This window comes from Theropithecus gelada, chromosome 7a, assembly GCF_003255815.1.
Source record: "Theropithecus gelada isolate Dixy chromosome 7a, Tgel_1.0, whole genome shotgun sequence".
NCBI lineage: Eukaryota > Metazoa > Chordata > Mammalia > Primates > Cercopithecidae > Theropithecus > Theropithecus gelada.
The window spans coordinates 34597806-34622523 of NC_037674.1; the positions used below are offsets into that span (position 1 = coordinate 34597806).

At 43.9% G+C, this 24718-nt stretch overlaps 1 protein-coding gene across 1 annotated transcript in view; it reads right to left on the reverse strand.

Annotated features, from left to right (window-relative positions):
- The window catches only part of MYO1E (myosin IE), a 240180-nt gene that overhangs the window by 138154 nt on the left and 77308 nt on the right, over positions 1 to 24718 (reverse strand). The window contains exon 2 of the mRNA XM_025389516.1: positions 1729 to 1872. Coding sequence (XP_025245301.1) covers positions 1729 to 1872 — 144 coding nt within the window. The remainder of the gene's footprint in view (positions 1 to 1728; positions 1873 to 24718) is intronic.

Below are 24718 nucleotides of genomic sequence, written 5' to 3' on the forward strand. Positions count from 1 at the left end.
ATATGCAATTAGTATTTGTCACTTAAAAATAAAATAAATTTATTTATTTATTTTTTTGGAGACAAGAGTCTTGCTCTGTCACCCAGGCTGGAGTACAGTGGTGCGATTTTGGCTCGCTGCAATCTCTGCCTCCCAGACTTAAGCAATTCTCCTGCCTCAGCCTCCCAAGTAACTGGGATTACAGACATACGCCACCATAGCCCGCTAATTTTGAGTTTTTAGTAGAGACAGGGTTTCCCCATGTTGGCCAGCCTAGTCTCAAACTCCTGATCTCAAGTGATCCACCCGCCTCGGCCTCCCAAAGTGCTATAAAGATAAAATAAATTTTTTAAATGATGCAATTATAATGCAGCCAATAAATCCAACTGTATCTGTTAATCCTTGAAAACAGAGGTTCAGAGGTTTAACTACATAGATATTGGTAAAATTCCCTTATAGTAAATAAGAAACAGCAGAGTACTGGTCAGAATGGTCCCAATGCCTTGGAATAATGCTGTTAATTATTTAATAGTATTGTTTACTAAATACCTGATAATTTGAACCCCCACCTCACCCCCAACTTACCAGTGATGGGATAGGCAGCCCCTGCAAAAGTTATTACTGCATACGTTCCAGTGCTTTTAGCTAATAGTCAAACAAGCAGTTTAAGTAATCATAATAAGCCACTGATGTGAAAACTATTCTTCCCCAAGCTTTTTGGGTAAAAATCTAAGATGTGTATTACATCAGTAGCAAAGACTCCACTTTTTAATAGGTCATCCATGACACCATACTTTCAGAAGGTACTACTGGCATCAAAGTTAAACTTTTTGGTACGATTATGTAGATTTCACACAGAGTTTTGCATGTCCATGACTAACTCTCACAATAGTTCTACCACTATATCTTTACATAGTTGCATCAGACGAAACTCCTGAATCCTATAGGAACTTAAGCAAATATCACAGTTCCCTGTTGATAATGAAGTCAACCCACATTTGAATCAAATTTCCATTCTGCATTTTTTAAAGCCCCGTAAAAACTGGCAACTGGCAAGCTAAAATTGAAACATAAAGAACAACTCCAGAACGTCAGATATTTTCAATAGTCAATCTTCACTTCTCACATTTCCTTTAGTAAACATTAAAATGCAGAAAAACTGGCAAAATTTTTAAGCCTTTTAAGTCCAGACTTTAATGTCTCTGCTTTGCAATCAGGATGTTTTATTGACAGAACTCTTTGCAAACCAGGACTTCCTCTAGGAAGAGCAGAGGTTTCAGACACCACGTGCATGACTACAGCATGTCAAAGGGACAATATTATAGATGAAAATAGGTAAATACTGGCTACGTCTTCACTTTGTGAAATGCCAGGAGAATAATTGGACCTCGTCTCTGCCCTTTGCACAGCCTGAACCAAGTGATATAAACATACAAAACCTCATTCTGAAACTGTGAAAACAATGTGAGCACACAGCATCCATTCAGACTTTCAGACACCTCTTCTCAAGCAGGAACAAAGCCACAAGTTCAGTTTTTTGTTTGTTTGTTTGTTTTTATAATAGAGAAGGGGTCTCCCTGTGTTGCCCAGGATGGTCTGGAACTCCTGGGCTCAAGCAATTCTCCTGCCTCAGCCTCCCAAATTGCTGGGATTACCCACGTGAGCTGCTGCACCTAGCATAAAGCCACAATTTAACTGTGGACATGGTAATATCACTTAGAAATGTCCAAAGCAGCCAATAAAGGATACAAAAATGTAGTCGTCCATGTATCTCTTCTTCAGATTCTCCACGATGGAATTCTCTGTGATCTTGGAGAGTAGCACCATGTCGTCCACACCACTGTGCTTGACATTGTGGCTTTGCCAATGGTATCGGTAGGCACCTTTGCTTCCCTGGGAACATAAAACACACAATTACTAGGATAGTTTGTTTTCCCCTGCAGTAACAAAGAGAAAATGCTGTTAATTTCCCAAATATTTTTTCAAATAAAATGTAGCAGAATGAGTAGTGCAGAGAAAGATCCTGGAATCAATGAGGATTCAAGTTCCAGCTTTGCTACCTACAGACTAAGTAAAGTGGGGAAAAGCTCCCTAAGCGCTCACTGTGTCCCAAATATTCTTCAAATAAAATGTAGCAGAATGAGCAGTGCAGAGAAAGATTCTGCAATCAATAAGATGAGGATTCGAGTTCCAGCTTTGCTATCTACAGACTAAGTGGGGAAAAGCTCCCTAAGCTCACTGTGTCCCTGAAGTGACACAAAGTGACCTCTTTTCTCATTTGTAAAATGGGAGACAGACCCACTTCACAACGTTGCTGTAAGGATCAAACAAAATAACACGCATGAAGTGCTAAACAGTGTCAGGAATACAGCATAACGCATGATCGATAGTCTCTGATGACTCCTTCAACCATACTGTTGTGTTGAATTTGTCAGTGAAAATAAGCAACGACACAGAAACTTTCTAGTCTCGTTTTGCACATTATATGATAGAACCCAGAACTGGAAAGAATGTGTATCACACAAAGGCTGTGTCACACAGTCATAATTTCTCAAGTCATCTAAATTACTTTCCCTTCATAAACCTATCACTGTCATACATGTAATACTGTCTTTCCATATTCAAAAGATGGCTACATTTTTATGACTGATGACTGCTCTAATAACAAGGATGTGGACAGGACAGACTAAATGAGATCACGGAACACGCCCAGGAGAGGAAGACCTCATCCCTGCGTGGCCCCCTTGGGTAGACGAAGCTGTGGCCCTCATCTACGTCTAGCATTTTTCAGCTTCACACCAGGGGCGGCCTCTGACCACTCTGTGGACTGCAGGGCTCCCTTTCATTTGACATTTCTGTAGTGGGGTTCCTCATGTGTTCAGCTATATGCCAAGTTCTTATGGCACACTTGGGTAGCTTAAAGTCCCATGAAGACACCTAGATAATGATAGAACAAAGTTGATTCATGAGCACTTGGGGAGCTGAGCACTTGGGCAGTTCAAAGTTCCTTGAAGGACACCTAGATAATGATGGAACAAAGTGATTCACACATCAATAACAGTCAACACATACACACACAAAATGGGCGTTCCAGGAGTGGAGGGTAGGCCACTTTGTCCTGGGAGAGGCAGAAGAAATGACTTCCCGGAAAAGGAGCCATTTGAAGTAGGTCTAAGATATTTAGAATTTGCCGGAGGAGACCAGAGGAGGAAGGACATTCATTATAATCTACACTTATCAGCAAAAGAGTTAATGAATATGAGGTAATGGCAAATATTACATGACAATATTGGAAGATCCTCCCTTACCTTCAAATGCTTGCATTCTACTGGGAGTGTCGCCAATGGGTAAGTGCAGTGGGCACTGAACTGGGTGAGACTCACCCCTGCTCCCTCCCTGCTCACTACTTGGGGGACTTTGAATGAAGGAGAGAAAAATTCTGAATAAGGGTATCTAGACGGGTCAACTGCTCAGACATCAAAACTAGGATGAAAAAAGGGAAAAGGAGGCTTTTTGAGAGGAGAAGATGAAAAGACACAAGATAGAAGCCATTTCAAATTTTATTTTAAAAATTCATTAAATGGTTTACTTTTTTTTTTCTATGGGAAACACAGATCCTTTGCTAACAGCAAGTTCTAAGAGGCTCTAGGAAAAGTCATCTTCTAAAATCAGCCAAGAAGGGGCTACCACCGGAAAAGGATACATGGGAAGGGATTCTGGAAGGCTTGCCACCCATGCTGTCTTGCAGAGGGAAACTCTCTATATCTGGCATTCTCAGAACTACATGCAGCATCAATTCTACAAAATTACCTCAGACCTCACCACTCCTTCTTCCTCTTGTGGCAAAGCAGAAAGAGAAAAAAGCACTGGCCACAGCGTGACTCACTAGATTTCCATTGAATGCCCATGGTCTCCGTCCAGCCAGATAATTCCCAGTGATTCCTCCTCTCCTCACCTCCCCACCTTTTCCAGGTTTCTGGGCACCCACGGTAACTCTGCACAGAAAACTAAGGTCCCAGAGTAACCAACCTGTAGGTTGGTTGGTTGGTTTTTAGCCCTCATAGACGTCTAAAAATGTAAGCACCGTTGAACAAAACACAAGGGCTGTTAATAAGTGGTTATTAGACTTCTATAAAGGACAAGAAACAGAGAAGCTCTGTGTCACGGTGTATGTGTTTGTGCTGATCCAAAGAAACTGCCTTCCTAGCAGAACCCATCAAAGCCATCAGTCTTTCTGTGTCTCACTGCACAGAGACACATTCCTGACTGCCCCCACTCAGAGGCTGTTTCCTCCTCTTTCTCACGGTAGTTACTTCCTAGTAGAACAGCACTCACGGTGGAGTTCATTGAGTCTTATAGTTCCAAATATCACTCGACACTGAAGATTCCTAGCCCCAGTCTCTAGTGCTCGAAGAGGACTCATTTTCCAGTCTGCGATCTCCAATGAGGCGACAGTGGTTACAATATGCAAAGCAAAGAGTTATTTGATTTGTGGAGGGTGATCTACTTACTACTGCAAGCAATCCTAGGAGAGAGGGGTTAATATTCCCATGCCACATAGGAGGAAACTGAGATCTCCCAACTAATAAGTAGCAAAGGCAAGATGTGAACCGAAGATTCAATGACTATGGATGCATCCAAACGTGGTTGGTTCACAGTCTCCTAAATGAATGACTTACTGGATATTTCTAGCCATTAAGTTTAACATGTCAACAGAACGACAGACTGTCTCCAAAACAAAATGTATCATTAAAAAGACATACAATTTTTAGGCTGGGCATGATGGCTCACGCCTGTAATCCCAGCACTTTGGGAGGCCGAGATAGGCAGATCACGAGGTCAAGAGTTCGAGACCAGCCTGACCAACATAGTGAAAACCCATCTCTACTAAAAAAAAAAAAAAAAAAATAGAAAAATTAGCCGGGCATGGTGGTGTGTGCCTGTAATCCCAGCTACTCGGGAGGCTGAGCCAGGAGAATGGTGTGACCCCAGCAGGCAGAGCTTACAGTAAGCTGAGATCACGCCACTGCACTGCAGCCTGGGTGATACAGTGAGACTCTCTCTCAACAAACAAACAAACAAACCAAAAAAAGACATATAATTTTTATTCATGACCATCTCTTCTTAGCATTAAAGACTAAACACCAAAGCTATTTTTGATTTGATACTTTTTTTATATCCAGTAGGTCACATATCAGTTTCTCTCTCTCTCTCTCTCTCCCTCCCTCTCTCTGTCTCTCTTCTGTCCTCCCTCCCTAACTACTGTCTCCCTTCCCTGTCTCTCCCTCCCTCTGCCAGGCAATTATAGTCACATATGTGAACTCATTCAACCTTCACAACCCTCCCCCCATACTATGTATTACTATCTCTATTTTACTGCTGAAAAAACTGTAAACTGCCCAAGGTTTTCTAATGATAACTTCTGTCTTTAGTGACCACTCCTCACTATGTGTTTCTTCTCCCCAGTCCCCCAAAAACCCACCCAGATGAGGCAAAGGGAGGGAGGAAAGAACCTGGAGGTGGGAGCAACTCAGAGCCTTTGGGAGAACCTGACCTGCCCAGAGCGTCAAGGACAAGGTGGATCAACGAAAGCTGGGCTAGGGCTGAGCTGGGAAGCTCTAACAGAGGGTGGTAAGATTGTCAGGAAAGCTGGAAACCAAACATGGATGTGCAGGCTCTCAGCACAGCCTGGGAGGCTGAAAAGTTCCCCACAGTGAAACAAAAACCCTTTTCTGTTACTGGGTTGGGGACAAGAGAGTTTAGTACTAGTGTGACTTGTCCAGAGGCACACGGCCTCTGCACACAGCCGCTGAATCGCGGGAGTAAGTGGGCAGGGTGGTGGGGCACCGTTACCATACACAATCCTGCGATCTAGGGAGCAGAGGCTGAAAGTTGTTCTAAGACACAAACTACTACCCTGGAATTGTGAGAATATGCATTAGGGCTCTGGAGCAACTAACCCTTCACACCTGTTTTGCCCCTCATTTCTTCCTCTACCCCTGCTGACAGGCAGGGGCAGGTTTGGCTGCCATGTGTGCTGGGAGGGGGCAGCAGAGATGGTTCCTCATCAGTGTGAGGACAGCCATTCTCTTCAGAGGGCAAAGGCTACCACCTCACGACTCTCAGGCGAGCTTCATTTTTGACGAATTCCCTTTTGCTTCCCACACTAAAAATGGTACCATTTTAAACAGGTGGACACTCGACAAGGTATTGCATTTTCCAGCAGCCCCTGGTGAGCGCAGCACACTGTGCACAGGGAGGAGGGCGGTGGCAGGCATGCCAGCTACAACATGAATGTAGTCACAATAATGAAAAGTTACTCTTACCCCTGAGACTTCCTACAAATGATGAGGGAGAAATTTCCATTAGATAGAGATTGAGAACAGACACTCTTAGATCCACATTCAGTTTCTAAGGATGATGTAGTTTATTAAAAAGCAGTTGATTCATGTGCAAGTTCTGGAAAGTAGGGTACGCCCCTATCCACATAATAGCCTGGTTTGTTGCTAACATTTAAGAGGTGGCACCCAAACACCAGAGTCCCTCACACAGAGGAAGAACTCAGCCTTGAGGCTGGGAACCTCAGCTGCGTGATTCCCTGACTGATTTTTTTAAAGGTGGAACCTCACTAACTGGGGTGTGTTTACCAGGGTGGGGACCAGGAAGAGCAAAGGTGAGTCAGCATACACAGGGAGGATTATTCTCTCCTGAAAGTCCACCTTCATTGCCCAGGAGACAGCCCCAGGGTAGGCCCGGCCGACAGAGCAGCGGTTTTGCAAACACTTTACTAGTGTCCCAGGGAGCACTGTTCTTTGATTCATCTGGGAGAAAGAAGGAGTTACCCATATACTGGGTAACCACCATCTTCAAATGCCTTCAAATGCCCAGAAAAGAGAGACAATTAAGTGTGTTGTGTAAGTACAACAAGGCCCCCGTACAGGGCAGGGGGGAGGAGGTGACCATCAGTACTCTTCCAAACTTCTACAAAGAGTATACCGCACAGTATTTTTAGGTAGCAATTTGGAAATCAGTATTGAAATTTTAGAGACACAGACCAATATATAAACATAATTGACTAAATACAAATCAAAGTCTCGGCCAGGTGCTGTGGCACATGTCTGTAATCCCAGCACTTTGGGAGGCCGAGGTGGGCAGATCACAAGCTCAAGAGATCGAGACCATCCTGGCCAACATAGTGAAACCCCGTTTCTACTAAAAATACAAAATTTAGCTGGGCATGGTGGCATGTGCCTGTAGTCCTGGCTACTCAGGAGGCTGAGGCAGGAGAATCGCCTGAACCCAGGAGGCGGAGGTTGCAGTGAGCTGAGATCGTGCCACCGCACTCCAGCCTGGCAAAAGAGCGAGATTCCGTCTCAAAAACAAAAAAACAAAACAAAACAAACAAAAAAATCAAAGCCTCATCCTTTTTGAGCCGGCAACTGTATATTTTAGGAATTACCTCAAGATATACCTGCAAAAGATACATAGGCAAGGTTGTTCACTGTAGCAAAGTTTGTAATAGGGAAACAGAAGCATCAATAAGGGACTGATCAGAATAGAGCACACTCTGCAAAGGAGTACTTTGCAGTCATCAAAGGAACTTGCATGTACTGATATGGAAAGAGCTTCAAGACACTTTCACTGAAAGAGTAGTCAATATGTGGAACAGATATGGAATTATTGAACTTGTGTAATTTTTTTTAAAAAGGCATGTGTGCTATAATTGTTTTGTTGGTACTTTTGGGGAGAAAACCTGGAGTTCTAAGAGATGTGTAACTTTTATTTTCCATTTTAGACCTTTCTGTACAGTTCACAATTTTTAACCATATGCATGTGTCAGTAAAATCTTAAAAGAAATAGAAACATCAATATAATTGAGCATTTTCTGGGGTGCTGTTGGACACTGACCAAACTCTCAAAGTCAAAAGCTAGGACTGTCCTAAGACTGGATTCTGTGCTAAGTCCAGGTTTGAAAGGTGATTGGAAGATGCTGTCCGGACAATAAGATAGTATCATGTCTGGGCCATTCAGGTGGCCCATGAGCACAACAGGACAGCAGATCTGACTTCAGAAAACCTGGGACTAGAATGCCCCCCGTGTTATAAGTGGATCACCCCGAGAAGCAGATAAACCATACTCTTGTGGTGAACAATGGACAATGGGTAACACTCTGGCCTGCAGTCGAACTGAGCTTGTTTTTTAATGGGATTTTTCTGTCTCCGTGAGTAATAACAGGAAAGGAACCACCTGCTAACACTTTGATCTTTTAATTTTAAGACATTCTGGAATTCCACCTTTTACATTTCTGCCATTTTACTGGACAAAAACATTTATTTCCATTGCAAATTATGAAAACTCAGCCAAAAATATTTGTCTGCTACATACAAAGCAGTGGGCTTGCAAACTGGTCTGCAAACCAGCAATGGGCTTGCACTTTATTTCAACTTTATGAAATTTAAACCCCCTAATATTTTGGTGATGGGAAGATGTGTCTCTGAAGCAAGTATGTGTGTGTGCTGGACTTCAGTGCACAGAGTACAATACAAAGAAAAAGTGTTTCTGGAACAGTGCACAGGGGACAGGGTAGTCAGTAGCCAACAAACCACTCTCATTCCCTTACACCCCTAGGTAATTGGAACTAACATTTACTGAAACCAGAAATATGTGCCAATGCTTTTTACATAATTATCTCATTTAATTCTCACAACACTTGCAAGACACAAGTATTATAATTTCTGCACTATTTCACAAATGGAGAAACTGAAGCCTGGGGTCATAATGCACCATGTTGCCTTTGCTTGGAGTGGGTGGAAAAGTGCACTGGGGGGTTGGCATGTGAGGCTTGGGGCAGAGAATACTCAATGAATATGGAGTTTGTGCTCATTCATAAAGTTTCATCCACTTAAATATATGTGCCCATACCACAAATTCATTATTTGTGTAGGATTTTCACATACATGGTCTCCTTTAATCCCTGAGACTTGACACAGGGATTTCTGACTTCCTTTTCTCTGCTCTTTCTGCTATACCACAGCTCACTTCCAATATCATCGTTAAGTCCAAGGGTAGACACTGGCTCCAGATCTACCGTGGGTCCGGTGATCTCTTGGTGGTGTCTGGAATCAACTTTCCCAGAAGAGTTGGCCCCCACTGGAGAAGTGTTCCACCACTAGAGCAAACATATAACGCACCATTCAACCTGGGACACTTTTGATGCAGAAGAGACAGTTGTTAATAATAAAGCTGGAGGAAGAGGCATCAACTGGGACTGTCTGAGGCTGCAAGGTTGTATCTGTGACCAACCTGATCTCAAAAAAGCCAAGGACAACTCTCAAAGACCAGCCCTCCCAGCCAAGACACTGTGCCACTTAGCCATAGAGTGTCACACAAATCACTCCACCTCTCAGAGCCTGTCCCCTCCTCAGCAAAAAGGGGTTCATAACACTACACTGCCCCCAGGTCACTGGGAAGATCAAATAAGACGAACCATCAAACCACCCCCAATCCTTTTAGGGGTAGAGTTGGTTTTACATGATGACATGATCCAATGCATGGAAGGTGAACACCAAGCTAGCAACATTGGTTGAGTGGGTTAGAAGGAGGAGGAAAAAAAAAGTTTGTTAAAAATAACAAGGGATGGTAACGAGCCCCAATTTTGTTTTGATTGAACATATGATAGTATTTATATGCACTATCTCTGTACAAAAATACAGTTGTTAAAATGTTGTGGTTGTTTGTCTCTAAGTGTACTTTCTGTATGGTTTTATTTTTCTACTGAGTGTGTATCTATAAAATATACACACATAGAGCTGTTTTCATTGTGGAAAAAAAGTTAGATCAAATAAGATAATGGATGTGAAGGAATGTCGCTAAGCAGAATGAAATATATAAATGTCTGACACTGTTTTCCATATTTTTTATTATTTCATGTCAACTCAGTCTCCAATTCTTTTTGTTTATTCCAGCTCGCAGATATAGCAAACTCTTTTTTTTAACAATAGGTCCCCAGAAGGAAGAGACACAATGGCTTTCTTTTACTTTCTCTGCCTGAAATGTTAATCTCAAAAAGATCATTTTTCTACATCAATGAACAGGTCAAAGATAAGATGTTGTAAATGAAGAGTTAATGTGTTCCGTCAACTCTAAGATGTATTTTTTTTCACATTTTCACATTCTGAAATTAGGATGTCTTATAATCAGCTGGGCGCAGCAGCTTGTGCCTGTAATCCCAGCACTTTGGGAGGACAAGGAGGGCAGATCACTTGAGGTCAGGAGTTCAAGACCAGCCTGGCCAACATGGTGAAACCCCGTTCCCGCTAAAAATACCAAATTAGCCAGGCACGGTGGTACATGCCTGTAATCCCAGCTACTCTGGAGGCTGAATCAGGAGAACTGCTTGACCCTGGGAGGCACGGGTTGCAGTGAGCTGAGATCACGCCATTGCACTTCAGCCTGGGCAACAAGAGTGAAACTCCATCTCAAAAAAAAAAAAAAAGGATGTCTTCTAATCAATGATGTGTCATAGCTTAACTGGCAATTTTTTTTTATTTTTCAATGCAGTAAATAAAATAATGATGCTCCTTTTATAACCAGTAGCATGTTAGGTGTGATGAATTACGGTGCATGACATTTACTAAGGGCCAGCTACTCTTCAAATACCACTGTTTAATATCATCACAGATGAAAAAGTATTATAAAAATTTTGATTATTCTGGAAGCATTGTACCAAATACTAATCTCATGTCAGGAACTGTGTAGTGGCTTTACTGGTGAGGTTGATGTTTACCCAGTTTTAGAGGCTTTGTTGTGGAAACTTTTGTAGCTGCCAGGCCGCCCCCATCCCCACCTCTAACCCACTACAGGATGAGGACAAGGGTGTCCTGGATGACACGCTGCCCAAGAGAAGCCACCCATCGCCAGACCACAGGTCGCAAAGCAAGGTCTTTATGTAACTTCCTCTTCACTTTGTAAAGACGTGTTCAAGTTTGTACCTCTTTCAACCTACGGGTTCTTTCAATATTAACACCATTTGAAGCAGGAAGGTATCCCACCCTCCATGCGGTATGTCTGCCCTAGGATTACCATGTCTGACTTTCCCCATGACTTTTCTTTTTTTTTTTTTTTTTTTTTTGAGAAAGAGTCTTGCTCTGTCACCCAGGCTGGAGTGCAATGGCGTGATCTTGGCTCACTGCAACCTCCACCTCCCTGGTTCAAGTGATTCTCCTGCCTCAGTCTCCCGAATAGCTGGGACTACAGGCATGCGCTACCACGCCCAGTTTATTTTTGTATTTTTATAGTAGAGACGAGGTTTCAGTATGTTGGCCAGGCTGGTCTCAAACTCCCGACCTCAGGCGATCTGCCTGCCTCGGCCTCCCAGAGGGTTAGGATTACAGGTGTGAGCCACTGCGCCCGGACCCCATGACTTTTCTGACATACACCATACCATATTGCAATCTTTCCCAAACCTCAGTCATTTTCAACTATTTTAGCAAGTTTCCTATATCCACACGTTCCACCAGTACTATGCTTCAAATTTTTCTGTAAACTGTCCTTAATAATTTTGATTAAACCTGGTGCTCGTTTGGTGTGCTAGTTTTGTTTCTTCAATGTGTAAAAATAGCTACGAAGACAAATGTTGTAAGCCAGGCGCAGTGGCTCATGCCTGTAATCCCCAGGCTTTGGGAAGCAAAGGTGGGAGGATTGCTTGAGCCTGGGAGTTCAAGGCTGCAGTAAGCTGTGATTGCACCACTGCACTCCAGCCTGGTGACGAAGCAAGACCCTGTTTAAAAAAGGAAAGGAAAAGACAAATATTGTAAAATATACCAATGTGGGGTTGTAATACCGATGTTAAGGTCTATCTTGGTGCTATGTTCCATACCTGGGGACACAATGGCATTCCCTATTGGGCCTTTTCTTGTCAATTTCAAGTCTAGCCATAGGGAGTTTAAATAACTTCTGTTCTATTTCCCAAACGTATTTTACTCTGCTGTGGAAAATTGAGAGCCTAGGTTTTGTTCTCACAAGTACAACCTACCCTGTGTTTGTGTTCTTTTTTTTTCTTTTGTTTTGTTTTTTTGTTTTTTTTCGTTTTTGAGACGGAGTCTCATTCTGTTGCCCAGGCTGGAGTGCGGTGGCGCAATCTCAGCTCACTGCAACCTCCACCTCCTGGGTTCACACCATTCTCCTGCCTCAGCCTCCCGAGTAGCTGGGATTACAGGCACAAACCACCACGCCCAACTAATTTTTTGTGTACTTTTAGTAAAGACGGGATTTCACTATGTTGGCCAGACTGGTCTCGAACTCCTGACCTCATAATCCACCCGCCTCGGCCTCCCAAAGTGCTGGGATTACAGGCTGAGCCACCACACCCGGCCTGTGTTCGTGTTCTAAATTCCCCACACTTTCCATCAGGGCTCCCAAGGCCCCTGCTCTATCTACACCTCCCACCTCAGGAAACCCTTCTAACCACAGGTGGGACATGTCAGTAGTCCCCAGGGTCTGGGCTTGTCCTCAGGCTGAGCAGGAAATTCTCTTGGGCACCTGCTTTGTATTCTTTCTGTCTCAGGAAGTGCTTCCTGCAAGCACTACCAGAATGGTTCTGTCCTCTTTCCCTCACAAACTCCAGGAACCCTAGAATGGTGGCTCCTATCTCTGATCCTCACCAAAAGCCCCTTTGAAGACTGGGTGTGGTGGCTCAGCCTGGCCAACATAGCGAGACCCCATCTCTACACAAAATTAAAACATTAGCTGGGCGTGGTGGCACATGCCTGTGGTCCAGGCTACTCGCGAGAGCTGGAGGTGGGAGGATCACTTAAGCCCAGGAGGTCAAGGCTGCAGTGAGCCGTGATTGTGTCACTGCACTATTGCCTGGGTGACACACCGTGACTACATCAAGAAAGAAAAGAAAACAAGAGAAGAGAAGAGAAGAGAAGAGAAGAGGAGAGAAGAGAGAAGATAGAAGGGGAGGGGAGGGGAGGGGAAGGGAAGGGAAGGAAGGGGGAAAGGGGAGGAGGGGGGAAAGGGAGGGGAAAGGGAGGGGGAAGGGAGAGGGAGGGGGAGGTGGAGGGAGGCAGCCCAGGCTCTCTGAGATGCTCAGGGCATCCATCCTACAGGGCACGAAAAGGGCTCTGGTTGCCCTCATCCCAGGGAGACGGGCAGTCAGAGGACAGTGGCTGCCTTCACAAGCCTGGTCTGGAACCCCTCAAGGTAACTGCGCATGCGTTTGAAGTGCAAATCTTAGTGAGGCTTCTCTGGCCTGTCTTGTCCATCTCTAACCCCTGCTTTCTCCCAGCTTTGAGGTTCCCAACACACCATTTTCTGTGCATATCATACTGGGCTTTGTTTCTGTGTTTCCAGAGTGTGTGTGTGAGGTGGGATCTTCAGTACCTACATTCCCATTGTCCCCCAGCTTAGGGTATTCTTCTATGAACTCCTCCCTACCTCACCCCCAACTCTATGCCTACTAAACTCTCACCCAGCACAGGTCAGGCATCATCTCGTTTAGAAGTCTCCTCTAACATCATTACCTGAGTGCCTGGCTCCCTGATTAAACTGACCCCTGCACCAAGTCTTATTCATTATTCTGCTCCAAGACCTAGTAGAGTGCCACGATGCATGGCATGGGCAACCCCCAAGTATTCGTTGAATGAATGAAATACATTATTATTATTCTCACATAACAGCTAATTCTTATTACATATCAAGCACTGCTGTAAACATTTTTTTTTTTTTTTTTTTTGAGACGGAGTCTCGCTCTGTCGCCCAGGCTGGAGTGCAGTGGCCGGATCTCAGCTCACTGCAAGCTCCGCCTCCCGGGTTCACGCCATTCTCCGGCCTCAGCCTCCCGAGTAGCTGGGACTACAGGCGCCCGCCATCTCGCCCGGCTAGTTTTTTGTATTTCTTAATAGAGACGGGGTTTCACCGTGTTAGCCAGGATGGTCTCGATCTCCTGACCTCGTGATCCGCCCGTCTCGGCCTCCCAAAGTGCTGGGATTACAGGCTTGAGCCACCGCGCCCGGCCTGCTGTAAACATTTTACATATCACTTATCATCTAATCCTTACAACTTCACAAGGCAGGAAACTGAATGAAGCACAGGGAGGTGGAGTAACTTGCTCAGCTCCCACAGCTTGGCTTCAAACCCAGGTGGTCTGCTCCAAATCTCTGCCCTCAAACACTGTACCTACTGCCTCTCATAATAAAGTAACAGCAGCTGGAAACAGCAATAGTTCTAAAGTTCATAGTAACGGCTTTATTGCATGTTTACTATGTGTCATGTATCAACTTCTTTCTTCTGCCCAATGACACCACCAAGTACTTGTATTATCCTCTTTTTTTTAACAGAAGAAAAAGAAGTACCATGTGGTAAACAGAATACCTGGTACAAAGCCCTGCAGCTAGAAGCCCACAGAGCAGCCTGGCTCTGCGCATCCTCGCACAAGACAGAGAAAGTTCCATGCCCGGGGGTCAGCCTTGGGATGACCTCTGCCCCCTGCCATGTCCCCCCAGCAGGGTGGTGCCTGGGGCATGGGAGTGCCCAATCTGTACTAGCTGGGTGAATAAATTCCAGGCTACATTGGCTCACCTCAGACCATGTTTGCTGCAGGTACACGGCGGCACTGTGGCAGCAGCTATCGTGGGGTAAATGGGAGTCCTGGGCCCAGAGTCTGCTCCAAGGAAGAAATAAGTTTCCAAAGCGTTTCTATTTGCCCCCAACTCAGGAGGTCAAAGGGAAGAGATATTGCCCCTAAAAACAATTCTCCCTCTCTTAAACTTGTAAGTAGTCCAGTTAAGAGTCACAGACATTTGAGGCTGGATGATTACTTTTTTTTTTTTTTTTTTTTGAGACAGGGTCTCACTTTGTCACCCAGGCTGGAGTGCTGTGGTGCAAACATAGCTCACTGCCGCCTCAATCTCCAGGGCTCAATTAATCCTCCCTCCTTAGCTTCCCTAGTAGCTAGGGCTGCAGGTGTGTACCACCATACCTGGCTGTGTTTCTCTACCAAAAAACAATTTTTTTTTTTTTTTTTTTAGAGACAGGGTCCCACTATGCTGCCCAGGCTGGTCTCAAACTCTTGGGCTTGAGCAATCCTCCTGCCTCAGCCTCCCAAAGTGCTGGGATTATAGGTGTGAGCCACCGTGCCCAACCTGGATAATTAACTTTTTAAACAGAGTAACAGGCTAATCTTCACCACATCATTAGTGAGGTAAGGACATTTCAAGCTACAGAATAATAGGAATCAAATGGTTGAGATTCCTTAATATGACAAATGCTCATTTCGCTTCTACTCTGATTATATTTTAATCAAATGACAAAAGAGTCACACTGATGTTAGTTCCTGTCTTTTCAGCTGTGGTTCTGCTAGCATGTCATATGCATCAAGCATTTAACAGTCCCTTAAGATAGCTCCCCCATCATCACTCTTGTTTTTAAGTGCAAAGCTCTTAGACATTCAGTAATACAAATCAGGAATGTAACTTTTCTTCCTAATCTAGCAATTGATTAAAATCGACAGACTTGGGTACAAGCTCTACCTCTCACATGCCTCTGTGCCTTGGGCAAGGCCAGTTTCACAGAATTTTATTATTTACAGTTAAAGCAATCTTGCAAGGCGTGGCAGTTCATGTCCTTAATCCCAGTGGAGGTCGAGACAGAAAGATCACTTAAGGCCAGGAGTTTGAGACCAGCCTGGGCAACATAGCAAGACACTGTCATTTTTTTTTTTGAGACAGAGTCTCACTCTGTGGCCCAGGTTGGAGTGCAGTGGTGCAATCTACGCTCACTGTAACCTCCGGCCCCCGGGTTCAAGCAATTCTCCTGCCTCAGCCTCCCAAGTAGCAGCTGGGCTTACAGAAGGCACCCACCACCACGCCCAGCTAATTTTTTTTTTTGTATTTTCAATAGAGAACTCCTGACCTCAAGTGATCCACCCACCTTGGCCTCCCCAAGTGCTGGGATTACAGGCATGAGCCACCACGCCTGACCAGACACTGTCTTAAAAAAAAAAAAAAAAAAAGAAAAGAAAAAGAAATTATTTAGCTGAAATCAATTTTAAAAATAAAAGTGAAAAAAACTTTTTTAAGAGAAAATAAAAGAAAAAATTAAGTCAGCCTATTAAATGCATACCAAATTAATGCTTGCATGTCCATTGATAAGATTTTTATTAATCATACAGATTGGTGCAAAAGTAATTGCAGTTTTTGCCATTAGTGGCACCGGCCTAACAGATTCATAAGTCAAAAATCCTACCAGACTCTGTGTCCTAATTTGTGGTTTGAAAATGATAGTCTCGGCCGGGCGCGGTGGCTCAAGCCTGTAATCCCAGCACTTTGGGAGGCCGAGGCGGGTGGATCACGAGGTCAGGAGATCGAGACTATCCTGGCTAACATGGTGAAACCCCGTCTCTACTAAAAATACAAAAAACTAGCCGGGCGTGGTGGCGGGCGCCTGTAGTCTCAGCTACTTGAGAGGCTGAGGTGGGAGAATGGCGTGAACCCGGGAGGCGGAGCTTGCAGTGAGCCGAGATCACGCCACTGCACTCCAGCCTGGGAGACACAGTGAGACTCCGTGTCAAAAAAAAAAAAAAAAGAAAAAAAGAAAATGATAGTCTCTGAAGTAGCAGCCTCTCAATACATTTCTCTAATTGAATTAGGAAGCCAAGGTAATGAGGCAGGGAGACTAGATAGAAATACCAGCAGCTGTGCATATAAATAAAGACAGGGAGGTAACCGAACAATTTCTTGTGACATAATATGAACTATCACTCTGTACCATGGAAGAAAGAAACCCTAATTTAACTGCTATTCTGAGAAAAATAAAAATATGCAAAGAGTTATCAGCAGGCTGTGGCAGAGTTGGTATCAACCTGACAAAAAGTCAGGACTATCCTATCCTTGGAAGAATCTCTCCTATACTGCTTACAAAATATGCATTATTTATAAGTCATGCAAAATGCTGGAGGTATGCTGACATAGTTAACCAACTACTCACATGTTACCGTTTTCTCAGATTGCCTTATTTTTCTGAAAAATGTTTGGGGCCTATCTGAATAAGAACTCAATTTTTTAAAGTTTTATAAGGTTGACGAAATTATTTTCTTATCTTTGTCTTTCAAAAGCCAACGTGGAAACTCCACAAGAGTAGAAAGAGTTGGATTTTAAGTAGCGGTGACACAGGTAAGGTGTTGGTGTATCATCTCTCACTTAGGGGTACTGTGTCTGGATGTGCTAAGTGGGGAAGGGTCTGGATGCCATCAGGGGTGTCTTGATGTGGGCACAGTCTCTGTTGTGGGTGTGCTATAGGGATACTGAGTCCAGGAAAAAAAGTCAAGCTCAGGGGCAAGGAGCATTCCCTGAACGCAACAACCACTAGCCAACGCTGAACCAAAGACTGAAGTGAGGAATATGCCTGTTTCTGGCATGGTCACTTCTGGACCCTTGGCTTGCCTGATCTGCTCTGATCTATGGCACACTGGCACCATGTCCCTCTTGGGGCAAAATGTAGCCATAAGGGCATTGGTCTAGGGGCCTTTAGTATCAATGAGACATGTTTACAAACAGAGATCTCAGACCACAGCTGGCTCATGGGTGGCAGAGATCAGAGTCCTGTGGGCACATCTCAGGGAGAAGCCACAAGAGCAGCCACTAATCTACATGGCAGATCAGTGTCACCAAGGGTCCTGTAGGCTCAGGGCAGCTCAATGTGTGATCATAAACAAGTTCATCCTCTCACTCCCTTCCATCACCTGACAGAGGATGCAGGGCTATCTTGCCGTTTCTTCTGATCCATACCTTGAACTTTAGGAGTGGGATAAAAACAGGATTGGGCTTGAACAATTTAGAAGGGGTGGGGAAAATTAAGAACAAGCTTGATAATTCAACTAAAAGCCCTAGAACAGACATGAAGGGAGGCACTGTCTTCTAATGGGCCTACTACGGGCTTGTCTCTCAGAACCCACACCCAAACCGCAAGCCCAGTGTGCAGAAGGCAAGCACTGCAGCACGCAGAGACGGGAGCCTTATCTTCCGTGGATGTGTCCTTCCCTACAGACTTTCTGAGGGCTACCTGCAGTTGCTGTCACCTCCCCAGCCCCAAGTTCAATCAGCAAGCTCTGGAATTAATTTGCAATAAAAACCAACTTGGAAGATCAGCACGGCTTCACTGATCTTACCAGGACCCTCACTGTTGTATGCTTCTAGGGTGGCCACAAACAGGTAGACTCTGCCTTCCTTTGATCCGCTTAGATCTTTACTAAAAGTCCAACAGCAAGCCAATACAGCAGGTCCTTGAATGATGCCATTTTGTGATAATGATAATGAGGAAGAAAAATGGATTCCTGGTCTAGCCAGTGAGGAGTCTGCATGTTTTCCCCATGTCTGTGAGGGTTTCCTCCCACATCCCAAAGACATGCACGTTGAGTACATTGGGGTGTTGACACGGTCTCAGTCTGAGTGAGTGTGGGGGATTGTGTGAGCACCCTAAGACAGGATGGCGCCCTGTCCAGGCCCAGTTCTTGCCATGCTCCCTGAGCTGCCGGGACAGACTCTGGCCACCTGCAACCCTCAACTAGAAGGAGTGGATCAGAAAACGAATGAATGATTGATTATCAACTATTGTCAAATAAAAACCTGTAAAGTAGATGATAGTTATACAAATACATGGCAATCGATGGTGCGGAGTGAAGGCGCTCAGCGAGCCTGCCATGTTCCTGATGGGTTTTGGACTGCATGGTAGGCGGAGGCACTCCTTACAGTTCTCAGTTTGCAAACAGTTATTCCTTGACTTAAACCCAACTAGTACTACCACTGTCACTCACCAACTCACCAAACATTAGGCAAATAATTATATTACTTTTTTTGTTGTTAATCTTTCTTTTCTTTTTTGAGGCAGGGTCTCACTCTGTCACCCAGGCTGGAGTGTAGTGGTACAATCACAGCTCACCGCAGCCTGGACATCCTGGGCTCAAGTGATCCTTCTGCCTTGGCCTACTGCGTCGCTGGGACTACAGGTGTGTGCTACCACGTCTGGCTAATTTCTTTATTTTTTGTAGGGATGGGGGTCTCACTATGATGCCCAGGATGGTCTCCAACTCCTGGGTTCAAGTGATCTTCCTGTCTTGGCCTCCCAAAGTGTTGGGATTACAGGTGTGAGCTGCCATACCCAGCCCCATCAGAGCTTTTGAGGGCATTAAATGAGATAATGCATAGAGATTTCATATTACTCTAGCTCACAGTAGCAGCTAAGTAAAGTTTTGCATTAGTTATTAATAAGTGCACTGGGATACTGCTAGCCACTAATATAGCTCTGATTGGATGTATGATATTTCAAGAAAGAGATTGGGTACTGTCATCTCATCTGGCTAAGAAGAAGATAACAGGAGAGACAGGATTCAACTAAAAAATATAGAACTTGTAAAGTTTCATGATGCTCAAGTGATGTATAATTGGACCCTATAAATGTGAGTCATTTGAATACGGGATTCTCTGAGTATAGGGATCCACCACAGAAAAGTGGAAGACAGATGGGAGCTGCGGAGAAGACACACAGGGAGTTCAGCAGGCTAACCAAAACGGAAGCCAGTGACAAAGACCATGTAAGCAACAGACTGATGCCTTGTAGGCAAAAAAGTGAGGTGTTTAAACAAACAACAAAGGGGGAGGGATAAGGAAGGGGTAGAATACTTCTATATTTACATTCAGAACCCTAAAATATTGTAGCTGGAAGGGGCCTGGCCTATCGATTAAGCAGTCCAAAACGCTTACTTTAGAGATGAGGGACCTGAGCGCCAGAGAGGTGAAACCTTGTGTCCACGGGGCCGTCCTAGACTGGAACCAGGACTAGAACTTGGGGCTTCTGACTCCCAGTCCAGCACTGTGCAGCTCTCTGCTTCCAGTCCCTCCGAGCAAACCTGTACCAAAAGTTTTTTGTTTCTGGGAAGAAAAATAAGGTACTATTTTGGATGCTTACCATAAAATAATCAGCTGAGTCCAGGCATTTACATAATTTGAATTTCTCAAATAATAAGTAATACCATTTGTGAGCCTTGACCCTCTGGCAAACAAACTGCATGAGGAGACTGGGGTTCATCCAAATATTAAATATGGGAGCAGCTTAATTTCATCTTAGTTTTCAATATAAAGATAAACACAAATTAGGTTTTAGTATGTTCTTTCCAGTGAGTTACCTTGCACACAGACGTGCATAGACCCCACTTTGGAGATCTCTTTCCCAGAACCCCTTGTCATCCACCCAAGACACAGGCCTCTGTTTATGGGCAGAAAGCGAGAGTTAAGGCATTGGCTTAAGATCTAGAAACAAGACAGACAGAGAGGAGAAAGGCAATCCCCAGAAGATGAGGGGCAATACAAGCAGAAATTAGAAAGCTGTCATCTAGTTAGAGATCTCTGGCTGTAGCATTTCAAGGTGTTCCTTCCAGTAGTAACTCTCTCCTGCCAGAATCACTAAAATTGAAAGCAAAACACAAGCTGACCATGTCTGATGTGATTATGGACATGGCTGGGTCACACCAGTTTAAAACTCACAACTCCCTAGAAAATCCAAGGAAATTTTTGGATTTCCTTCTCCAAGAATACTTCCTTCTCATTGTATCTGTGAAATATAATATGGCATGAAAAGGGCAACCCACATCAAGAAGTGTGCCCCACAATGTTTGTGGAACAGGGAATGGGCATCGCTTTTCTTGAGCACCAACTATGTGCCCAATGCTATGGTAGGTGTTTTGCACACATTGTTTCATTTGGTTTCAAAAGAATTCTAGAAACAGGGAGGTCCTGTGATCCCCATTTAACAGATGAAAAAATTGGTGACAGAGTGTGTGGTGTCCTGGAATCCAGATCTGTACTGATTTGGTGGCTTTAGAAACCTGAGAGCTTCTATTAAGGCTATGGTAGAAGACAGAAGAAATGGATTCCCCGCTCAGTGAAAATATCTCACCGGAGATGTCCTCTGAGAGCCAGGATTCATATGCACCCTTGAAGCTGCCTTTAGGTCCCACAGTGGCAAAGTGGATGAAGTGTTGCTTTGGCTACGGAACAGAGCTACCCTTTCTAAACAGAGGGACATTTTGGGTACCTTGAATGATAGACTCTTAGAAAGATCATGGGCAAAGGAGATGCCTCAGCAAAGCTGAGATCAGAGCTTTGGAGCCACCCTGTGACATCTTGGGCCTCTGCCTTGTCTCCTTGAAAGCATGCCTCGTAGCCAGCTTCAAAGTGAGACTCCCCATGCCTGGTGTTCAGTAAAAGAGGGCTTCTCATTCAAAAATTTCGCAAGGGAAATAGACTGTGACTTTCTTTTGTGACAAAGGTGCCTCAGCACAATCAGACAACTTGAATATGTTAAAAATAACCTCACAGACATCCTCAGAAAAAGTAGGCAAGATAGACATCAATTGCCAAAACAGTCCCAGCTAGGGATCCACTGGAGGAATTTTTAACATAGTTTCCAAAGTCAAACAGCATGCCACTCTCAACCCTGCAAAGTCAGAGCTGGTAGTAAATGCCGGATTCCTTTGCTGTACTGACAGGAATGAGAGTCAAAGGCTCTGGGATAAACACACAAATTGTCTCAAAGCAGTAATAGTAAAAATCATTTTATGCAAGGAATGGAGACCAACTGATACGCATTAGGTACAAAAGAGTGTGCTCACACAGTTATGTACAAAACAGTATGCTCGATTTGGGTCAGGACAATGAATAGAAAATAGAAGTCAACATCACCACCTCAAACAGAGCGCCGTGCTCACAAACTGCCAGCAAGACCACAAGCATATTTGCAAAAACATTTGCATGGTTTCTGGTTGCAAAAATGCTGAAAGGATTTGTATGATACTCTGCTCCCAAGTGCACAAAAGTCTCCTTCTACCTGAGCCCAGAGACCCAAAATATGAAGAAAAGCAGCACCAGCACTCCTGATAGTCTTTGCTGGTCTGTGACCCCTTCCTTTCCTTGGAGTTGGGCCAAAAACACAGTATTACCTCCTAATCAAATAACCAACACCCAAAGATACCTGGGTGTGACTACCTGTCAATTCGAGTTCACTGGAGTTAAAAGGAAAAGGTTTCACCGATTGTTTGTTGGTGTTTGTTGGAGATTGCTGTTTTTAAGATACAGAAGTAGTTGCTAGTTTTGCGCAAAAAAAAAAACCAAAAAAACAAAAAACAAAAACCTTTCAATTATTTTTTATTTGTTTTTTAAATTCAGTGCAGCAAAAAGAGAACAAAGGTGGCCGGGTGCGGTGACTCACACCTGTAATCCCAGCCCTTTGGGAGGTCAAGGCATGTGGATCAGCTGAGAGGCTAGCCTGGCCAACATGGTGAAATCCCATCTCTTCAAAGATTAACAAAAAGAGAAATAGCTTGAGATGCCGAGGAAGATAAAAAGCAAATGATTTAAATTAAACATGAGGGAAACATTAAGGAAGGGAAGGAAATAAAATAACCCTAGAGATCTAAATATACAACAAAGAAAAGTTGTTTGAACACAGGGCAAGCAGTATGAATAAATCAAATACCATAAATGCTCTAAAGGAAAAAAAATAAGAAAAAGTTTCCTTCAAACTTCCATTCTAAGGAAACCACAGCTCTTTTGCTTGGTGTAACTATAGTTCACTTGCAAAATAGCTAAATTCAGCTTTTAAAAATCTGCCCAACACTCTCTAGATTTAAAAATGTAAGTAAACCATTCAGCTCCTATTGTTAAGTAATTTTTGTTTGGTGAGTGGATTTGTTTTGAGTGGCTGTGGTTAAAGGCAAGGGGTGATTTTATTCTATTGGTCATTTAAAGATTTCATTCTTTTTAAAGAAAAAAAATCTATGATCGTTTTACAGGATTTCAAGGCAAATTCATCAGTTTTGAAGAGTGGTTTGAATATTTTCAAACATATCCAATGGGTGATTCCCTTGTCTCCAAATGAAAAGTCTTAATCCACCTTTTCTTACATGTGTTTCTGCAGCATCTTCTGGCTGTGAGTTTGTACACCACTACAGAATTAGTATTAGTATTTATACTCCCATCAAATGTACTACGACTGACAGCTATATGAGTTCTGAAATTTGAAGTGCGTTACTAGAGAAACTAAAACTCACGTTGGCCGCAAGGATGGACAACAATGCAAAATGCTACAGATGGCAATGGGAGGTCTAAAACAATGTGCAGCTCCTTTCTATTCTGGTTTGCTCCATTGTGTTTTGAATAGACTGAATCACTGCCCGGCTTCAGGGCCAGCCTCTGAAAGGCCCCATTGTAAGGGCTATGCTTTCCAGAGCAGAGTTAAGGTTGCTGTAGTAACCTTCACTATGAATTTCCTGACCAGTGTGATGAAAATCTCAACTGAATTGCGACAGTACTATAGTTACAAACAAGACCGTGAAATAAGCACGGGTCCACCCATTTAGGGGGTCTTTTCTTATCTGAACACAGCCCACTATCTACTACTTCAGGCATCCACATCACCAAAGAAGGCACTGAATTTCTACAAGCCAGAGCTTGAGAGGCGAACTTGTTGTATAAAGTGTCAGGGGGATCTATCCCATAGGATCGGAGGTGGCAGGCAAATGGGAGTTTGTAGACAAAGGGGAGGCCTCGGCTCATAAACTGTTTAAACTGTCCTGTTTGCTGGGCTCGGAAAGCCACTTTTCTGGAGTTGAGCAGGGAGGCACGGGGTACCAATGGTCCGAACACCACAGGTAAGGAGTAAGTCTCAACTGTGGTGGGAGAAAACAGTTCAGAACTCAGCAAAGCATCCTTTTTATTCTGCTAGGAAAAGAAGGGCAGCGGACAATCACCCCAATCGACCAGATGGAAGGCACACTGGCTTAGAATGAAACCCCCTCCCAGTTAATTGAGGGTTCACTATCTGCCAAGCAACATTCTAAGCGCTTTACATATCCTAACTCATTTAATTGTCCCAACAATCCATAACATTGGCATTATTATTAACTTGAGGTCTGGATTTTGAGACCAGCCTGGCCAACATGGTGAAACCCCATCTCTACTAAAAATACAAAAATTAGCCAGGCATGGTGGTGGGCACCTGTAATCCCAGCTATGTGGGAGACCAAGGCAGGAGAATCACTTGAACCTGGGAGCGGAGGTTACAGTGAGCCGAGATCACACCACTGCACTCCAGTCTGGGCGACAGAGTAGGACTCCCTCTCAAAATAAAATAAATATTTTTTGTGAAATGAAAAAATATGTATAAAGCTAATGAAATTCAGCTAAATCTAAAATATTAAGCCCCTAACATATGCACAGTGTTGTTTTAGGCATCACAGTGAATTCAGAAAAGGTAAATGAAGCCTTCAAAAGTTTTTTCATCTGATTTAGCAAAAACAAAACAAAACAAAAAACCCAGATATATGGCCAGGTGTGGTGGCTCACACCTGTAATTCCAGCACTTTGGGAGGTTGAAGTGGGCAGATCACTTGAGCCTAGGAGTTTGAGACCAGCCTGGGAAACATGGTGAAACTCTGTCTCTACTAAAAATACCAAAGTTAGCCAGGCATGGGGGCGCATGCCTGTGGTCCCTGCTACTTGGGAGGCTGAGGTGGAGAACTGCTTGAGACTAAGAAGTCAAAGCTGCAGTAAGATGTGATTGCACCACTGCATTCCAGCCTGGGTGAAAGAGCAAGACCCTGTCTCAAACAAAACAAAAAAACAACAGAAATCCTGACATATATACAGAACTGATACTCAGTTCCCACTGGAAAGAGCGTCTGGCT